Source organism: Schistocerca serialis, chromosome 1 (genome assembly GCF_023864345.2).
Source record: "Schistocerca serialis cubense isolate TAMUIC-IGC-003099 chromosome 1, iqSchSeri2.2, whole genome shotgun sequence".
Taxonomy (NCBI): Eukaryota; Metazoa; Arthropoda; class Insecta; order Orthoptera; family Acrididae; genus Schistocerca; species Schistocerca serialis.
The window spans coordinates 1,046,992,682-1,047,014,092 of record NC_064638.1 but is presented as its reverse complement, the minus strand read 5'-3'; the positions used below and the strand labels follow the sequence as shown (position 1 = coordinate 1,047,014,092).

Genomic DNA, 21,411 nt, shown 5'->3' with positions numbered 1-21,411 from the left:
GGTACGTCCACCCGGCCTCCCGCATGCCCACTATACGCCCTCGCTCAAAGTCCGTCAACTGCACATACGGTTCACGTCCACGCTGTCGCGGCATGCTACCAGTGTTAAAGACTGCGATGGAGCTCCGTATGCCACGGCAAACTGGCTGACACTGACGGCGGCGGTGCACAAATGCTGCGCAGCTAGCGCCATTCGACGGCCAACACCGCGGTTCCTGGTGTGTCCGCTGTGCCGTGCGTGTGATCATTGCTTGTACAGCCCTCTCGCAGTGTCCGGAGCAAGTATGGTGGGTCTGACACACCGGTGTCAATGTGTTCTTTTTTCCATTTCCAGGAGTGTATTTCATGCAAGCCACTTTATGTGTGAAACAGTTGTTGAACACTTGAGAATGGACTACTCATCGAAACCAGTAGTGATGGGAAATATACATCTAGAGCAGTGTGATATATTCAGAGTTACTACGATTAATTCAACCACGTTTCGATAATGCTTCCTTTGATCGTGGATATGTAGATCTAGAACCATGCTAGACACTTTTGCTAAAAACGAAGTTAAGTACTATACCTGTTTTACCGCAAGACAATATGAAATCCGTACAGTGGAAGAAATTTAGAGAAAAAATATGTTTAATACTAAACCAAACACGTTAAAATGCGACATTCCGCCTCGAACGTCCACAGGAGAGTTCAGATACTGCCGGGTGCGCTTCTAATTCTGTTTTCTCGGGTTTTTGTCCGCGGCTGAAACACGATACATCCCTATACAAAGCAACGTATCCCAGAGTCGCTCCAAAGCCAATGAACGACTCCTCGTCTGGCTGCTTCAAACAGTCTGACGGTGTTTGGGTTAGCAACGACAGCAGACCAAATACCTCAACGCAGTGCTGGTACTTCCAGTCGCTCAAAGACACGGCGCTCGTCACTGTAACAGGAACGCTGTGAGTGTTTATTTTACAGCTATAAACAACTACATGCTTTACACCAAAAACATCTCTGACATACATGTGCGACTGGAAAGAAGAATTCGGCATTCATACACAAAAACAGCCTGAGGAAGTAACTCTTTCTCATGTACGAGCTGGATGTCTCTAAAACAAATTACTGTCAATACGAAATCAAGATAGTTGGCTCCAAAGCTCGTACTAAGGTTCTTCGTTTCTTGCGCTCGATAATATGATTTTTTGATCGAAGAAGCAATAAAACATGGATGGATGAATGAACGGTTAAATAATACACAATAGTTAAGCAATAAAAATATTTATTTTTACCTACCAACAATTCTTCTGGTTGTAATGCCACAGATAAAGATGTAATAAATAATTCAGCACGTATTCCTTGCAATGATTATTATTCTTCATTCATAAATGTAGGCAAAAGTAAAATACATAAATGAGTCGTCAACATAATGACCCTGGTATTAACATCAGTGAGCGTAAAAAATAAAAGGTTAAAACCCAGTTTAAGATATATTACGATAATAACTGCGAGCCAGTATTCCTTATCTCAAATTGATACCTCTTTTTTGAACCTCTGTCCCACGGAAACATCTCGTTATATGCAAAACACTAGCGCATTTAACACCACATTCTGTTAACACGAGAAATCAACGATTAGAGCCTATATGAAATTTCACATTTCCGCTCATTTTTCTGCGCATATTGTACTAGAACGGTTCAGTTTTTCAATACATATTTTTCCTCTAAAGCATTCTATGAATTGTAGCTACATCTTTTTTCGGCCGTAATTTATATTTACTAGGTTTCTCTGAATATTCCCCCCTAGGAAATACTTCGTTAGCTTGCATCATCACCTCTAACTTTCCATTGTATACTGTTAATGTATTTGCAACAATAGCATCCCCGAGTCTCGCATTTACAGTTACGTTGATTCAAATTATTCCTCCATATACCTCGAAATTAAAGTCATCCGGTGGAACACTATCTCGAAGGGCAGTTGACATCAAATCAGAAGCTACGGAAGTCTTCCCTCCTGCCGGAGGCTCGAGTCCTCCCTCGGGCATGGGTGTATGTGTTGTTCGTAGCATGAGTTAGTTTAAGGTACTTTAAGTAGTGTGTAAGTCTAGCGACCGATGACCTCAGCAGTTTGGTCCCTTAGGAATTCACACACATATTCTTCATTGCTCCAGTCATTAAAGCAAGTTCAAAGAAAAATTTGGATAACACAAATGGTTAAAATTCAGCATACCTCTACCTTGTAAGACTTATTCAGTCAACAACACATAAATATTGCGACCAAAAAGTTGGAAATGGGGAAAGAATCTGGACTAGGTGGAGTATTCTCTTATTTTATTCGACAGATTGGAATACGTGGAAGAATATGGTTCACGAGATTTTTTAATGATATTTTAAACACTGGGAGTATTTCTGCTGACTGCAGCACACTCCGACAGTTTCGAAACGGGATTTAAAAAAATAGAGACAAGTCAAAATGGTTGTTCTAACACTTCAGATACTTGAGTTCAAAGTACAGAACGTCCATGCATGTGAAACTGCGTCACATTGGTTGGAACGTCGATAATGTAGTCATGCGAATCTCTGCACTTCGTCGTTTAGTGGTAGGTTATTATTGATAATACCAAATCTCGTCACACGTGATGATTTTTTCCAGAAAAGAATTTCCACTCTTTGGATTTCAAAAGAAGTCGCGGCAGACGTCCACGCGTCGTTGTTTTTTGTTAAGGAGACAAGATATGTGGGACAAGCTTTGCACACACTTTTCTCTTCTTAAAACATTCTGGAGAATGTCTTAAACACACTTGATTTAGTAATGTTGTTCCACTGCGATTTCTAACACAAGCACGTTGACACATTACGGTCACTATGGTCGCACGTCCACAACTTAACACCGCCTGCTCACACCTGTAGGGGCGAATGAACATCAGTTAACTCAAGCGCCGATCGTAGTTAATTGTGTTGACGGCGCTTATACTCCAGGAATAAAATCAGCCTCGGAATATTTTTGACTGACGCACTGATAGTTCATGTCTTAATGACATTTAAATGAGGAATGGAGACTATGCATCAAGCTGTAGACCTATACCATTATTCAGCTGTTTCATACTCCTTGAATGTTTACTACTCAGGAGTTGAACACCATCTTTAGCATACCAAATATATTTCCAAACAAAGCAAGCTGTTGTGAACAGGTGCTAGCACTAACATCTTACATCGAATCTGGATTCATCTGTAGCTTAACTGTCTACAAGCTACTCGTATGGTACAGTATGTCTGGATGGACCCTGGCTAAACTCAAAACGTGTGCACGAAGCGAAAATCTGACCACTCTCATTAAAAAGTTCCAGCACATCGCAAGAATTTCTTTCAAAGCAAACAAAAATGACCCCGAAGTTCCTACATTGGTTCCTGTGTTATTCAACCTGCATACGACTGACTTGTCTGACACGGCTACCGTCAGTTTCTGTTCCCGATCGCGTTTTTCTGTCCATATATAGAGGATACTCTCAGGAACTACTGTAGAGATTTTGATACGCTTTGAACTAATAGACAGACTGATTCACGTTGACGGTTTGTATGTATAGGCTGCCCTAGGAGGAATGGTCAGTACTCATGGATATGAGACGAACGATAATTCGAAGGCTCTAAAATGCATAGCTTAAGAGCTATCTGCACTTCTTTATCTTAGACACCGTGAAATAAATCTCTTCTACCGCAGCCTCTCGCTTTCCAAGTTTTAGGCATTAAAATGCATACCTTAAGAGCTATGGGCACTTGTTTCTTAGAAGAGATGTGTTTCACAGAGCAAAGATTTACAAGTGCTGATAGCTTTTAAGGTATGCACTTTAGAACTTAAGTTTACAGGATATATTTTTTCTTGTTTTGGTCCACACTAAAACCCCTCAAAATGTGGAAAGCGAAGAGCTTGCAGTAGAAGTCTGTTCACAATATCGAAGATGAACAAGTGCTCCTAGCTCTTACGGTATGTTTAATAGACCGTTTTGTTTCGGATGATCGTTCCTGTCATATCTATGACTACTGGCCATTCCTTCCGGGACGCACTGTATATTTTGTTACCTCTAAGTCAAACAATTCGAACGACTCCAGATACTTGGTGCTACCCGTGCGAAGCACGGCAGGTCGCTGCTGTTGTGTAGTAATGATCTGGAAGACAGTATCAATAATGTCAGACTTTTTACAGATGATGCAGTTGTCTATAATGAAATCAAATGTTGATAAGATTAGAAAGAGATGCAAAGATTGATAACTTGCACTAAAAGTTCAGAAATGTAAAATTTGCGCTTCACAGTATACAGAAAGGTAGTATCCTATGTCTCCAAAATTAATGAGTCATAGCTGGAGTATAAAGACCTGGTTGTAGTCTGAAGAGGTATGAAATGGAATGATCATATAGGTCCAGTTGTAGTTAAAGCAGGTGATAGGCTTCGGTTCATTGGTAAGATACTGGGAAACTACAATAAGTATGCAAAGAAGATTGCTCACAAAACACTGGTCAAGCAATCTTTGAATATTGTTCTCATGTGTAGGACCGTTACATATTGGACTAACAGGGGATACTGAACGTGTGCAAAGAAGGACAGCACGACTGGTCAGAAGTTGGTTCGACCCATGGGAGAGAGTGCCGCAGATGCTACAAAACCTGAAAGATCAACGCTTGAAGATAGGCGCCAACTATCACGCGAAAGCCTGCTTACCAAGTTTCAAGTAGCAGTATTTGGTGTGTTGGGGCTCATGGGCGCTCAACATCGAGGTTATCAGCGCCAAGTAGCAGTATTAAGTTAGGAATCTTGGGATATACTACAGCGTTCTGCGTATCGCTCTCGTAGGAACAGTGAAGACGTGATTAGACAATTACAGCGCGCACAGAGGGCTTTAATCATTCTCCTGAGAAACAAGCGCGAATTGATTAGAAAGAAATCTTAATATGTGGCAAAAACACAAGACCTCTGCCGTACACTTATATTGTTTTCCAGAGTATAGATGTATATGTAGATTGGTCATCCAACTAGCAACGAAAGGTAGATATACACTATCCAGACATCAGTCAGTGAACATTAATATGTGTCTACCCTTCGCCTATATGACGGCTTGAACTCTGCTGAGGACACTTTCAGCGAGGTGTCTATATGTCTGTGGAGGAATGGCCGCCAATCTTCCTCAAGAGACGAAACCAGAGAAGGTAGTGATGTTGAATGCTAGGGCGTGGAACGAAGTCCACGTTCGAACTCGTCCCAAATGTGTTCCATTGGGGACTCCCATTATCTCCCAACTGTTCCTCTACTGTATGCAGTACAGAACAGTGATCCTATCCTTCCATACTTGGCGTTTTCTTAAGCGCTATAAACGGATCATACCCTAATCACGAAAAAAAAAACATACCGTAGTACCACCTTCTCTATACCTCAGTGCAGGCACTACACACGACGGCAGGTAACATTCTCCAGGCATCCGCTCACCCGGAACCCTTCCATCGAATTGCCACAGAAGACAGCATGATTCATCACTCCAAATCACTTGTTTCCAGTCATCCACTACCCAGTGACGTCGATATTTACACCACCTCAGGTACTGCTTAGAGTCACTACAAAAGACCTGTGGTTTATGAGGAGCCACTCAACCGTTGTATCCCATTCTTCTCTACTCCCTACGCACAGCCATTTTGCTAGGTGTACTACTGGTAGCATTTTGGAACTCACGAGTGATTCCTTCCACTGATTTCAAGCTGTTTTTTACAACCAACCCACGCTATGGTCGACTGTCCCTGTCAGTCAGTACGAAAGGTCTGCGTGTTATTGTTTTTGCTGTGATTGCTCCTTCGCGTTTCCTCTTCTCAATCACATCACCAACAGTCGAGTTGAGCGGCTTCAGAAGTTTGAAATGTCCCTGGTGGATCTGTTACTCAGTTGACATCCAATGACTAGCCCACGTTGGAAGTTACTGAGCTCTCTATTCTACTGTTGTTGTTTCTCTCCTGACAACCACAATACTCCCCATTTCCTTTTATACTGGCGGGTCCACCGCTCGTGACATTTAGTAGTCAGTTCCGCCTTACACATGGGTGTCCGGATACTTTTTTTTCAGCTAGTGTAGGTCTGTAATCCAAGCCACTAAATTTTGAATTTTGTATGCTTTTATTTTATTTTGTAAGTAGCTTCTGTTCTCTCACGTTAATAAATAAATTCGTCAAAATAACTTTTTTTTAGTTTAGTACGTTGTTCACTGTTTTGGCGTAGTATATGAGTGTACAAGATACCATAACAATCAAACTGAGTACTTTATACAATCACTTTTTAAATGTAGCAGCAAAATTAGACCTAAATTGTTCAGTTGAAGAAGCAAAGAATATATTAAAACTCCCAGTCCACAAAACTTAAACAACCGGAAGTAGCACCAACATCCTTCACTGAAGTTAATAGAACTATAAAAATTCTAAAAACATAAAAGCTCATATTGTGTCATTGATATTTGAAACAGAATTCTGAGGAGTTCTTTCAATTTAACAAGTTATGTACTTAGTGATTCATATAATGCATCAAAGGCACAAGGAATTTTTCTAGACAGGTTAAAATATGTAATTATTAAACCCTCATAAGAAAGGTAACAAGGAGGAGTTAAACAGTTATCGACCAGTTTCCTTACTGACATCAATTTTTAAAATATTTGAAAAAGTAATGTACTCAAGAGCAGTCTCATACTAGAGTAAGGGCAATTTACTTAGCAGATCAGAGTTTGGTTTCCAGAAGGGTAGCTCGCCTGAGATTGCTCTTTACATATTCATTCACAAATTAATAAACTTAAATAGTATAATATTGTCAGTTGGTATGTTATGTGATCTTTCCAAGGCTTGAGATTGTGTAGATGATATTAGGCTCTTAGAAGTTTCACGGAACTGGTGTTTTTACACAAAGTTTGTTTCGTATTTAGTTCTGTACAACAAATACAATCAGCAGATGAACAGGAGTCAGTGAGTAGGGTAGAATGCTCCAAATTTTTGTGTATAAATTTTGATGAAAACATGAACTAGAAGACTCATATTACTGAGGTTCTCAAACAATTAAGTTCGTCTACTTTTGCTCTGCGTATAATTACTGTCATTAGAAAGAAATGAATTAAACTCATGTCACATATTTCATAGTTCTACTGAATAACGTCTTATGAAACAATTTTCTCGGGTAACTCATCACTTAGAAAGAAAGTACTGATTGCACAAAATCAAGCAGTAAGATAATATATAACCGCGCGACCGCTACGGTCGCAGGTTCGAATTCTGCGTCGGGCATAGATGTGTGTGATGTCCTTAGGTTAGTTAAGTTTAAGTAGTTCTAAGTTCTAGGGGACTGATGACCTCAGATGTTAAGTCTCATATTGCTCAGAGCCATTTGAACCATAAGAATAATGTATGATGTTCACCCAAGGACATAGGTACTTCCTCAAGGATCTACGTATTTTAACTGAGCCGTCACACTAGATATATTTGCTAATGAAATTAGTCATAAATAATCCATCACAATTTCAGAGGAACAGTGAGGTACATATCTACAACACTAGAGGAAAATTACATTTATTACCCATTATTAAAGTGGCTCAGAAAGAAATTCAATATTCGCCAACAAAAATGTTTGACCATTTTCCCAATACCTTACCATGTCTGACAGATAGCAAAGGAAGTCTTAAGTCTAACCTAAAATAATTTCTCCAAGATAACTCATATTCCATTGACAAATTTCTATTTAAAAATTGGTTGCCAATAAACAAGTGTTAATGCTAACCGTAATAACGTATAGATATCCTGATAACTGTTCGTTCCACATCGTTTCGATAAAACGACCGTTCAATTTAGCTACGGAAGATGAAACTAACTAACTATTGGTTTGGCGCATAAGTTCGTAGCACTTTTCCTTAAGTTTAATAAACACAAAGATACATATAAAGAGATTTTAGTAATCTGTAATATGTTCTCCTTCACTATTTACAACAGTCTGACAACGCTGGGATAGCTTTCCGATTTCACGACCTCAGAAATCACGTGGTTTTGAGGGGAAGAACTCGTCGGGCTATAAAGAACTTTGTACAGGGAGTTGCTGCTTTGTGTGGGCTCAACCATTCCTTCCTTTTTCTTATTTTAGAACAAGGGCACCATTTCTCTTCACCGGTAACGGTACAGGATAGGAATGGTCGGTGTTATTCACGAGCCAATTGATGACAAGTAAGCAGATGCACATATGGCCACTCACTGATTTTTGTGATTTTGGCTTAGATCATGCGGTACCCACACATCCGATTTCTGAATCTTCCCCACTGAATGCAAATGTCGCATGTTGGTGGAATGATCACAGCTCATCACATTTGCCAGTTCTCGAATACACGGAAATGGATCATTGTGGATTACTGTGTTAAAACGATATCTGTGTACGCCGGCCGCTGTGGCCGAGCGGTTCTAGGGGCTTCAGCCCGGAACCGCGCTGCTGCTGCGGTCGCAGGTTCGAATCCTGCCTCGGGCATGGATGTGTGTGATGTCCTTAGGTTAAGTTAGGTTTAAGTAGTTCTAAGTCTAGGGGACTGATGATCTCAGATGTTAAGTCCCATAGTGCTTAGAGCCATTTGAAGCCTTCCTGAACGTGGAAAGTCACTAACGTCAGGACGATCCTGCTTAAAACCAGAAAACCATTTTCTTGCCGAACTCTGTCCAATGACATGATCCCCCTTCAGAGTGCAAGTTTTTCTGGCTGCCTTCGTTGCTGTCACCCATCTATTGAACTCAAACAGAAGAATATGTCGAAAATGTTCCTTTTTCACCACTTGACACTCCATTCTAGCGTCAACAGCTACAAAAATGAGAACATGACAATATGCAAACTTGAGTAGTAACAGTGAATTACGAGGGCATTTCGAAAAGTAAAGATACAATGGCTTGCAGTCCTTAAATAGAACATTTATTTAGAAAACGTCAGTTACATCTTATTAAGTGGATTATTTGTTATTTTTCGACATAATCGCCACCGTTATCCAAACATTTGTTAAGTCGGTGCACAAGCTTTTGTATCCCACAGTCCTAGAAGGTTGCCGCCTGTTGTCGGAACCACGTTTCAACTTCATCTTTGATCTCTTCATCGTCGTGGAATGATTTTCCACCAAGATGTGACTTCAGGTAACGGAAGACATGGAAGTAGGTGGGCGCAAGGTCCGGGCTGTACGGCGGATGGTCCAATACGTCCCATTTGAATTGTTTGAGTAGTGCTTTGGTTACGAGCGCTGTGTGAGGTCGAGCGTTGTCATGAAGCAATCGGATTCCACTTGTCAGCATTCCCCTGCGTTTGCTTTGAATTGCCCTTCGAAGACGTTTCAAAGTCTGGCAATATGCAGCAGCATTAACTGTCGTTCCAGGAGGCATAAATTCAAACAGAATAATGCCTTGTCTGTCCCAAAAAACAGAAGCCATGATTTTCTCCGCTGAAATCGACGTTTTCCATTTCTTGGCTTTTGGTGAATTCGAATGGCGCCATTGCATTGATTGTTGCTTGGATTCAGGTGTATGGTGATAAACCCACGTCTCGCCACCTGTCACAATGTGATCAAGGAACTCATCACCTGCTTCAGCATAGCGTGTGAGGAAGTCGAGTGCAAAGCCCATCCTTTTCTTTTTGTGTTCTTCCGTTAACAGTTTTGGAACCCAGCGCACACACAATTTCCTGTACCCTAACTTGACAGTTACAACGTCGTAAAGAGTTGTCATTGACACGTCCGGTATGATCTGATGGAATTCTTTCAATGTGAGACGTCTATTCGCACGAATTGCTTCCTCCATTCTCCGAAGAAGGGCATCAAAGATCACAGATGGCCGACCTGTTCTCTGTTCGTCATGAACATCGGTCCTACCTTCAGAGAAATGACGATACCATTTCATTACATTTTATCGATTCATAATGTTCCCATTAACAGAAACAATTTCTTTGTGAATATCCGCTGGTTTTGCATGAAGAGAACGTATGACAGAGCACACTTCGCATTTGGCGGGATTCTGACTCGGAGCAGCCATTTTGAACACGACCTACTCCAACCAGAAGCAACGTTCAACTGCCGAACGACCGCGAGGAGAAAGCCAACGGTTCAAGATTAACACCAGTGTTGCCAACTTGCTCGCCAAAACTCGTCTGTTCCTCCGGCGTAAGATGTATCTTTTCTTTCCGAAATACCCTCGTACAAATGAAAGATGACAATCGATAAATAAACCACAGGAATCGAAGTACCAATAAGCAAAACAAAAACTCTACATACTGATGCACCAACCTATTAATATTCCATCTTCTCCTTGTAGGAAGCGCCACTGATTTGAAATTTGTGTCGACAAATATTGTAAGACGGCGCTGTGTTTGTTGGCAGCACTCGTCAGTATCGCAGCAGGAATCCAGCAGCGGCGGTGGTGACGAGGGTGGGGGAGGGGGAGGAGGCGGCGAGAAGGAGAAGACGGTGCAGCTGGAGCTGGAGGCGCCGCCGCTGTCGCCGCCCGCCGCCGGCGAGCCGGACCAGCCCCGCCAGGAGGCTCAGCAGCTGGAAGCTCAGCAGCCGGACCAGCAGACTCCTCAGCAGCCAGAGCAGGAGGCGCCGCCCCAGGATCAGCAGCCGGAGCAGGCGCCTCCCCAGCCAGAGTCGCAGCCCGCAGAGATCCACCAGGAGAGCATCAAGAACACGCTCAAGGAGATCATCTCGGAGATCGAGGAGGCCGTCGTTTCGGAGGTCGCCTCCGACAGCACTGCTGCTCCACAGCAGGTACTACCCACGTCGTGTAGGATATAAGTATATACCAAATACTTCCTCAGCACATGTCACACAGTAGCTTTAGAGTTCCGTATCTCAATCGGTAAAAGTGGAACCCATATAGCATCAATTTGTTGTCCATCTGTCCGTCTGACTGTCAGTCTGACTGTTAAGAACCCCTTGTCTCAAAATCAGTAGACGAACCAAGATGAAATTTATGTCACATACTAAGATATGTGGTCCCTTGTCGGTGTAAAAAATTGAAGCTTCTACGAGGGTCACTCCAAAAGAAATGCACACTATTTTTAAAAAAAAGAAAAAAACCATCTTTTATTCTACATGTTTGAAAGTTTTACAGTGTGTAGATATATCCTTTAGGAACAATATTTTCATTTCCCCATAATTTCCATCCCTCTCAACTGCCTTACGCCATCTTGGAACCAGCGCCTGCATACCCGCAAAATAAAATTCTGGACCAACCTGTTGGAGCCACTGTTTGGCAGCGTGCACAAGGGAGTCATCATCTTCAAACATTGTTCCACGAAGAGAGTCTTTCAGTTTCCCAAAGAGAGGATAGTCTCATGGAACCAGGTCAGGACTGTAAGGTGGGTGTTGCAGTGTTATCCATCCGAGTTTTGTGGTCGCTTCCATGGTTTTTTGACTGACATGTGGCCGTACATTGTCGTGCAACAGCAAAACATCCTGCTTTTGCCGATGTGGTCGAACACGACTCAGTCGAGCTTGAAGTTTCTTCAGTGTCGTCACATATGCATCAGAATTTATGGTGGTTCCACTTGGCATGATGTCCACAAACAAGAGTCCTTTGGAATCGAAAACCACCGTAGCCATAACTTTTCCAGCAGAAGGTGTCGTTTTGATTTTTTTTTTTTTCTTGGGTGAATTTGCATGATGCCTCTCCATTGATTGCCTCTTCGTCTCTGGTGGAAAATGATGGAGCCATGTTTCATCATCTGTCACAGTTCTTCCAAGAAATTCATCTCCACCATTCTCGTACTGTTCCAAAGGTTCGCTGCATACCGTTTTTCTTGTTTCTTTGTGAGCCACTGCCAACATCCTGGGAACCCACCTGGCACAAACCTCTTTTAACGCCAACACTTTCAGTATTCTGCAAACACTTCCTTCCCCTATCCCAACGTAGCGTGACAATTCGTTCACTGTGATGTGTCTGTCAGCAGTCACCAATTCGTTAACTCTGTCTGGAGTGTGTGCTGTACGAGGCCTGCTGGTGCGAGGACAATCCTCAATATTGCTGTGCCCGCTTTCGTCACATAACCTGCTTGCCCACCGACTAACTGTACTGCGATCGACAGCAGCATCTACATACACCTTTTTCAACCTCCTGTGGATGTTTCCCACTGTCTCGCTTTCAAATCACAGGAATTCTATGACACCACGTTGCTTCTGATGAACGTCAAATGTAGCAGCCATCTTGAAGACATGCTGTGATGGCGCCGCTCACGGGAACAGGTTGAACTAAGTTTGACAACAAGCGGGAAGGATGTATCCGCACACTGTAAAACTTTTACACATGCAGAATGAAAACTGTATTTTTACAAAAATAGTGTGCATTTCTTTTGGAGTGACGCTCGTACGTCAGTACAACCAAAAGATACGATCATTTACAACACATATTTCCATACTCGCAAACTCACTCATCAAAACCTTTAGGGTACTTTCCGTTGACCTAGAATCATGAAATTTGGTAGGAAGCAAGATTTCACAGTGCAAGTCAAGGAAAAAATCCAAAAATTGTCAATTCGTAATCACATAAAAAAAAATATTTCGCGTAATTTTTTGTTATTTGATAGTCTCTCTCTATTTGTTAAGGCCCCTTTCTTCTCAGGAACGAGTACACGTTTCAAGTTGAACTTTATGTCCCATACTAAGGTATATGGTCCCTTTGTGGAGTAAAAACCTTAAGCTTGTAAGTCAATGCAATCAAAAGATACCTTCATTTATGTCAAATATTTTAATTCTCCAAACTCGCTCATCGAAACGTATATGGTACTTGCCATTGATCTAGAATCATGAAATTTGCCAAGCAGCAAGGTTTCACCGTACAAGTAAAGGAAAAAATCCTAAATCACTTACTATCTTATCACATCACACGAAACAAAATTTTTTTGCATTTGTTATACGCCTCTCTGTCTGTCCATCTGTCAAGACCCCTTTTTCTCAAGAACGGGTAGACGCATCAAGTTGAAATTTATGTCTCAAACCGAGATCCAGTGTTAAAAGCAGAGCAGAGATCAGATAAGTGGAAAGAGTACACTGAAGGCCTCTATGAGGGGAAGACTTGTCTGGTGACGTGATAAGAGAAAAATAGGAGTCTATAGACAAGAGATAGGGAATATAATGTTAGAACCAGAATTTAAAAGAGCTTTGGAAGACTTAAGTTCGAATAAGGCAGAAGGGTTATATAACATTCCTCAGAAATTCTAAACTCGTTGGGGGAAGTGGCAACAAGGCGAATACTCACGCTGGTGTGAAGAATGTATGAGTCTGGCGATATATCATCCGACATTCGGAGAAGCATCATCCACACTATTCCGAAGATTGCAAGAGGCGACAAGTGTGAGAGCTGTCGCACAATCAGCTTAACAGTTCATGCATCCAAGTTGCTCACAAGAATAATATACAGAGGAATGGAAAAGGAAATTGAAGATCTATTGAACGACGATCACTTTGGCTTAGGCACCAAAGAGGCAATTCTGACGTTGGACTTGATAATGGAAGGGAAATCTCAGAAAAATAGAGATAAGATATAGGGATAAATGGGTAATATGCAATATGTAGTGTTCCCGGGTACGATTCCCGGCGGGGTCAGGGATTTTCTCTGCCTCGTGATGGCTGGGTGTTGTGTGCTGTCCTTAGGTTAGTTAGGTTTAAGTAGTTCTAAGTTCTAGGGGACTGATGACCATAGATGTTAAGTCCCATAGTGCTCAGAGCCATTTGAACCATTTTGCAATATGTACAAGAATCAAGTGTGAACAATAGGAATGGAAGACGAAGAACTAAGTGCTCGGATTAAAAAGGGTGTAAGACAGGGATGTAACTTTTCGTCCTTATTGTTCAGCCTATACATCGAAGAAGTAATAACAGATATAAAAAAATGTTCAGGAGTGGAATTAAAATCAAGGTGAAAGGATTTCAATGATAACATTCGCTGATGACATTGCTATCGTCAGGGAAAGTGAAGAAGCATTACAGGACTGCTGAATGGAATGAACAGTCTAATGAGTACAGAGTAGGGATTGAGAGTAAATTGAAGAAAGACGAAAGTAATCATAAATAGCAGAAATGAGAACAGCGAAAAACTTAACATCAGGACGGGTGATCATGAAGTTAAGAAATTCTGCTACCAAGGCAGCAAAAGGTGGGAGCAAGGAGAACATAAGAACCACACTAGCAATGGCAAAAAGGACATTCTTGGCCAAGATAAGTCAACTACTATCAAACATAGCCCTTAATTTGAGGAAGAAATTTCTGAGAATGTACGTTTGGAGCACAGCATTGTACGGCAGTGAAATATCGACTGTGGGGAAACCAAAAAAAGAAGAGAATCGAAGCACTTGAGATGTGGTGTTACAGAAGAATGTTGAAAAATATGTGAACTGATACGGTAAGGAATGAGGAACTTCTCCGTAGAATCGGCGAGGAAAGGAATTTATGGAAAACTCAGATAAGAAGAAGGAATAGGATGTTAGGACATCTCCTAAGACATCAGGAAATAACTTCCATGGTACTAGAGGGAGCTGCATAGGGTAAAAACTGTAGAGGAAGACAAAGACTGGAATACCTCCAGCAAATAATTGAGGACGTAGGTTGCACACAGGGGAGAATTCGTGGTGGGCTGCATCAACCCAGCAGTCAGAAGACTGATGAAAAAAAAAAAACACTAAAGTCTATGGTCTCTTGGCGATGTCATAAATTTAAGCTTCTACATCAATGCCATCAAAAGATACGACCATTATTGTCACGTGGTTTGGTACCTTGCTAACATCGGTATCAATAATAGGCGAAAATCGTCGAAATTCTCGATTCCCGGGATGGATGAACAGTCTGTATACATAATTAGGTTTGTACGGAACTCTCGGATTAATGTGACTCCTACTCGCACTAATCCGAATTTTTAACAAAGAGGAACAATAACGACGCGACAAAATCAGAGCGTCGACACCCATCTGTTCAACTCTTTCTCGTTCCTATTTTCTGCAATGATCACGATGACCTTTAGACGATATAAGGTGTCCCATTTGTCTTGAGCGCCCCAAATTACTTTTTGTCCTGAAGCAAAATAAAAAATTTTAACAGTCAAATGTTGTTTAGCAAATGGTTGAAATGGCTCTGAACACTATGGGACTTAACATCTGAGGTCATCAGTCCCCTAGAACTCAGAACTACTTAACCCTAACTAACCTAAGGACATCACACACGTCCATGCCCGAGGCAGGATTGGAACCTGCGACCGTAGCGGTCCCGCGGTTCCAGCCTAGAACCGCTCGGCCACACCGGCCGGTTGTTGTTTAGCAGCCAGTGGGAAATTAACCAACATGATAACCTTTCTTTTAACTTTATTTGTTACTAAGATATAAGCAGCAGTATACCCTTTTTAAACAGCAAGTTGCATTTTTTTAATCGCTAACCCATTTACTCCGTGTCGTATCGGTAACTGAGATGGCAAATAAATACAGTCAGATGTCTACAGAAAGGTAACACGTTAATAATTTTTTAAGAAATTACCTACATTTAATAATTGTATTATACATACTTCTGAATGCTGTAAGTTCTTATGATGCACTGTGTTATATAACAGCGTAATGTGCTCGATAGAAGCGAATGGTGTCGAAAGCTAGTACACTTATACGCTGAGGTGACAAAAGTCATGGAATACGTCCTAACATCGTGTGGGAGCTTCTTTTGCTCGGCGTAGTGCAGCAGTTGGACGTGGCCTAGACTCAATAGGTCATTGGAAGTCCCCTGCAGAAATATCGAGACATGTTACCTCTATAGCCGTTAATAACTGCGAAAGCGTTTGTGCACGAACTGACCTCTCGACTACACTGAATAAATGTTCGATGGGATTCACGTCGGGCGATTTGGGTGGCCAAATCATTCGCTCGAGTCGTCCGGAATCAAACCAATCGCCAACAATTGTGGCCCGGTGACATGGCGCACTGTCATTCATAAAAAATCCATCATAATTTGGGAATATGAACTCCATGAATGGCTGCAAATGATCACCAAGTAGCCGAACGATCGGTTCAGTTGGACCAGAGGACCCAGTCCATCCCACATAAACAGAGCCCATACCATTATGGAGCCACCACGAGATTGCTCAGTGCCTTGTTGACAACTAGGATCCATGGCTTCGTGTCACCTAGAACTCTACCATCAACTCTTTCCAACTGAAATCTATTCTCATATGACCAGGCCAAAGTTTTCCAGTCGCCTAGGGTCCAAACGATGTTTTCATCGGCCCAGGTGAGGCGCTGCAGACGGTGTCGTGCTATTAGCAAACGCTCTCGTATCGTTCGTCTGCTGCCATATCCCACTAACGCCAAATTTCGCCGCAGTCTGATAACAGATACGTTCTTCGTACGTCCCGCATTGATTTCTGAGCTTATTTCACGCCGTGTTGCTTGTCTGTTAGCACAGACAATTCTACACAAACGCCGTAGCTCTCTACATCTACATCTAAATTGATACTCCGAAAGCCACCGTACGGTGCGTGGTGGACGGTACCCTTTACCACTACTAGTCATTTGTTTTTCTGTTCCACTCGCAAATAGAAAGAGGGAAAAACTACCGTTGTATGCCTCCGTATGAGCCCTAATTTCTCGAATCTTATCTTCTTGTTCCTTAAGCGCAATGTATGTTGCCGGCCGCAGAATCGTTCGGCAGCCAGCTTCAAATGCTGGTTCTCTAAATTTTCTCAGTGGTGTTTCTAGAAAAGAACGTCGCCTTCTCTCCAGGGATTCCCATTTGAGTTCCCGAAGCACCTCGGTAACACTTACTTGCTGTCCGAACCTACTGGTAACAAATCTAGCAGCCCGCCTTTGAATTGCGTCGATCTCTTCTTTCAGTCCGACCTGGTACGGATCCCACACAGTCGAGTAGTATTCAAGAATACGTCGCACCAGCGTCCTATATGCGGTTTCCTTTAAGGGTGAACCACTCTTTCCCAAAATTCTCCCAAGAATCCGAAGTCGACCCTATCACAGATTTCACATGCCCCTTCCACCTCATATTTCTTTGAAACGTTACGTCTAAATATTTAAACGACTTGACTGTGCAAGCAGGACACTAGTAATACTGTATCCGAACATTAAAGGTTTGTTCTTCCTGCTCATCCGCATTAACTTACATTTTCCACATTTAGGGCTAGCTGCCATTCATCACATCAATTGGAAATTTTGTACAAGTCATCTTCCTACATCCAACTTCGACACCTTACCGTACACCACGGCGTCATCAGCAAACAACCGCAGATAGCCGCCCACCCTGTCGCCCAAATCATTTATGTGTGTAGAGAACAACAGTGGTACTATCACACTTCCCTGGGGCACTCCCAACGATACTCTTATCTCTGATGAATACTCGCCGTGGAGGACAACATACCGTGTTCTATTATTTAAGAAGTCTTCCAGCCATTCACTTACATGTGAACTTATTCTGTACGGTCATACATTCGTTAATAGCCTGCAATGGGGCGTCTTATCAAATGCTTTCCGGAAATCTAGAAATACGAAATCTACCCGTCGCCTTTCATCCATGGTCCTCAGCATATCATTTGAGAATAGGGCAAGCTGAGTTTCGCACGAGCGATGCTTTCTAAAACCATGCTGATTCGTGGACGTAAGCTTCTTAGTATCAAGAAAGTTTATTAGTTTCGAACTGATAATGTATTCAAGGATCTGCAGCAAACAAAAATTAGGGATACTGGCCTGTAATTTTGCAGGTCCGTCGTCTTTTACCTTTCTTATATACTGGAGACACCTGCGGTTTTTTCCAGTCGCTTGGGACTTAGTGCTGCGCGAGAGATTCACGATAAATGCAAGCTCGGTAAGGGGCCAATATCGTAGAGTACTCTTCGTAAAATCGAACTGGGATTCCATCCGGACATGGCGATTTATTTGGTTTCAAAACTTTCAGTTGTTTCTCTATGCCAGGAAATTCTATGTCGTCCATGCGGGAGTCCGTCCGAGGGTCAAATGACGGTATGTTTGTGCGGTCCTCCTGTGTGAACGATTTCTTGAGCGTGAAATTTAAAATTTCTGTTTTCGTTTTGTTATCTTCAACTGCCACACCAGACTGGTCAGCAAGAGACTGAATGGAAGCCTTAGACCCACTTAGAAATTTTACATACGACCAGAATTTTCTCGGGTTCTCTGCCAGATCTTTTGACAAGGTATCATGGTAGTAGTTGTCGTATGCTTCTTTTAACAGACGCAAGAATCACTAATAACCATCGCTTGTTGTCACTTGTGCGTCCCATTTTGAACCTAGAGTGTAACAGCGTCTGCTTCCTCAGCATCCGCCGAATTTCGTTATTAAACCATGACAGGTCATTTCCACCCTTTATCCACTTACTTGGCAGGATGGGTATGTGTCGCGAGGGAGTTCGTGGTTCAATAGAGGGAGGCGGCTGAAATTTCTTTGGGAGAGGACGTGAAGTGTGTGCAAGTGGAGAATTGGTGGGATGTGTAGGTAGGGGCGCGGCAGCGCAATAGCAATGGGAAGGAGAGGGGACACAATACGATTGTCGGTGTCGATTTTGCGGCTGGTGTATGTTATTCGAAGTTGTTGAATGTGAGTGAGGAGAGGTGGGAATTTGATGATTTGGTAAAGGATCTTTGTAGATGAAAGTAGGCGGATGCGGAAAGCGAGACGGAAAGCATGAAGTTCGAGGATCAGGAGGGACTTACAAAACTTGGATGGGGCGGAGGGGCGAGCTCTGAATTGCGACTGCTTAGAAGGATGCGTCGACCAGTCCGAGTCTCGAGCAGTGAGATCATGTGGATTTGCGTCCTCGGCTGGTGTATATGCGTGGCGCCTCTCATCAGAAACAGTGAGCGACGGAATGGCGTCCTCACACATCTTCTGACCGTGCGCGTGTAAGTGAAACACAGTCGTCTTAATGGTTCTGTTGCTACGATATTAATCCAACTAAGTGAGCAGAAGGTACGAAATAACACAATCCATATTAATGATGAAGTTTATTTTTCCACAAACACAAAAAAATTGCATGCATGTCCAAAGGAACAGGCACCGTGGCGACTACAGCCGTTATCAAATACATTAGATGTATTCGCAATTTCTAATATGGACAACCATCAGCTGTAGAATGGAATGACGACGATGAAAATTTGTGCCGGATCGAGACTAAGACCCGTACTTCCCGTTTATCGTGAGCGGTCACCTAAGTCGTCAACCATGCGTTTTTTTTTTGTTTTTTTTACTTGAAAGTCGCTTGCCCGGCATGCGTGCATGTCCAAAGGAACTCTGCATCGTAATTCAGAACAACAAAGGCACTGAAATATCGTATTTATCTGCCAACTGCACGCGAGCTACTTTCAGGTAAAAAATGTCTCGCCTGTGAGGGAATATACATAATGGATGTACGAATATGGGTTGTAGACGCATGGTTGACGACATAGGAAGTTTTGAACTGGCGGTGAATCGTGCACGGATAGCCAAATGGTAAAGCGACAGCTCGCAATAAGCAGGAATTCCGGTTTCGGGTTCCAGGTGGGCACAAGTTTTCGTTATCGTGATTCCATTCTACAGCTGATGGTTGTCCACATTCGCAACTGCGAATACAATTAATAGAAGTTCTATTTCCTCACCTTTTTTAGTTCGACCAACTCTGGACACACTCAAAAAAAAATGGCTCGAATGGCTCTGAGCACTATGGGACTTAACTTCTGAGGTCATCAGTCCCCTAGAACTTAGAACTACTTAAACCTAACTAATCTAAGGACATCACACACATCCATGCCCGAGGCAGGATTCGAACCTGCGACCGTAGCGGTCGTGCAGCTCCAGACTGTAGCGCCTAGAACCGCTCGGCCACTCCGGCCGACGACACACATCACCCTCACACTGGAAACACTAAAATTTGATAGCTGATTTCACGTACCTGTATTAATAAATCTTTATTTTTGCCGCGGAAAAAAAATTATAAATGATACTAGCGTTCGGGTATGGTCGGGCATCCTGCTCCCACAAGTGATGAACAAGGGTACGATTCGACCGTAACATGGTACGATCGGTATTAGCACAGTTACAAACACATTAGGCAACAGAATCACATGATAAAGGAAACAAAATACCACACATTTCAGACTACAAGGACATTCTTCGGGAGGAAGATAAGCTCAGACTTAAGCACAAATGGCATATCGATGGAACGAGAGACATAAGTTTAACATGAGTTCTGTTTAGTTTCTCATTATTTTTTCCTTGTTTTGTGCGTCAACAGAATTTGATTGATGTTACGTTGTTGTCAATTTCTTCCGCTTGTTTTGAACCGGTGCTCTGCCTTTCGACCAGTGTGATCCTTCCTCCATTCGTCCCTATCGCTTAGTAATCTTTTCATCTCAACAACCAATCATCAGTAATCTTTCACAAATACTGATCATTGTTAGCCCCTGCGGTTTTTTCACTCAGCTGCTCCAGAGTGCTAAATCGAAAAACAATTGTGCATAATTTAGCACACACCTTACTGACATATGGCCTCTTCTGGTAGCACTTTCATGTAGGCTTCTAACCTCATTGCTTTCTCCTGTTTCACAAGTTACCTGTTCACTTATTTTTTAATATATTCCCATGTCACCACATTTGAAATGTTTAAAACTGATTTTTCTTGTTTTACAATATCTAGTTTCACTTTCATAGAATACAGTGGTTGAGATTTTCTCTGTTTGGAACTTTTCTCTCCATACCAGTGGATGTCTAATACCTGTCGAGTCATTCAGTTAGCAAATGCTTTGCAAGTGCCGATCACTTTCTCATGTGAAATTTCACGTTTTTACCAGTATTGTTCAGCTATAGTACCTTCTCAGATAGTAGTAGCTGCAGAACAACCAATCGTTTGCAGGTGCTGTGTACAAGTGTACATGAGTCACCTTAGTGATTGGTAACATGCCAAGACTTCATAAATTTATTCTTCTGGTGTATTCTTTGCTTCTGCCGTTTTGCGCAAAAGTATGTCCTATGTAGCAGTACTCCTTCACTTCTTCTGCTGTGTCTTCTCCTATTAGATATTTAGCAAATCTAGTCTCTTTTACAAGAGTCCTCATCACGTTTTTGTTTGATTTGCTCATTTTTAACCCAAAACCTGCGATAAGTGGTTTTGTCTGCTCCACTCTATAATTCTCCACTATTTCGGGTTAGAAGGGCGATGTAATACTCAATCGTTTCGTTACCTAGTGCCTTCAGTAACTGATACAGCACTTTCATTTGCATTTATTTTTTACCCCCTTTTATTTCTTGTATTTTGAAATTATACAGACCTTAATTTGTTATTGACACCTCTTAAGTTTTTTTCCTAGATGTCTGTTTCGTGTAGTCAATAAAGGAAAGGAACGTAAATTTTCGTACATAATTCGCTCTCAGATGATAAAGTTATGATCCTT

At 42.1% G+C, this 21,411-nt stretch overlaps 1 protein-coding gene across 10 annotated transcripts in view; it reads left to right on the top strand.

Annotated features, from left to right (window-relative positions):
• The window catches only part of LOC126414772 (probable basic-leucine zipper transcription factor N), a 409,868-nt gene that overhangs the window by 184,341 nt on the left and 204,116 nt on the right, over window positions 1–21,411 (top strand). For all 10 annotated transcript variants that reach the window (XM_050083381.1, XM_050083380.1, XM_050083383.1 and 7 more), the window contains one exon: window positions 10,376–10,762. In XM_050083381.1, coding sequence (XP_049939338.1) covers window positions 10,376–10,762 — 387 coding nt within the window. The remainder of the gene's footprint in view (window positions 1–10,375; window positions 10,763–21,411) is intronic.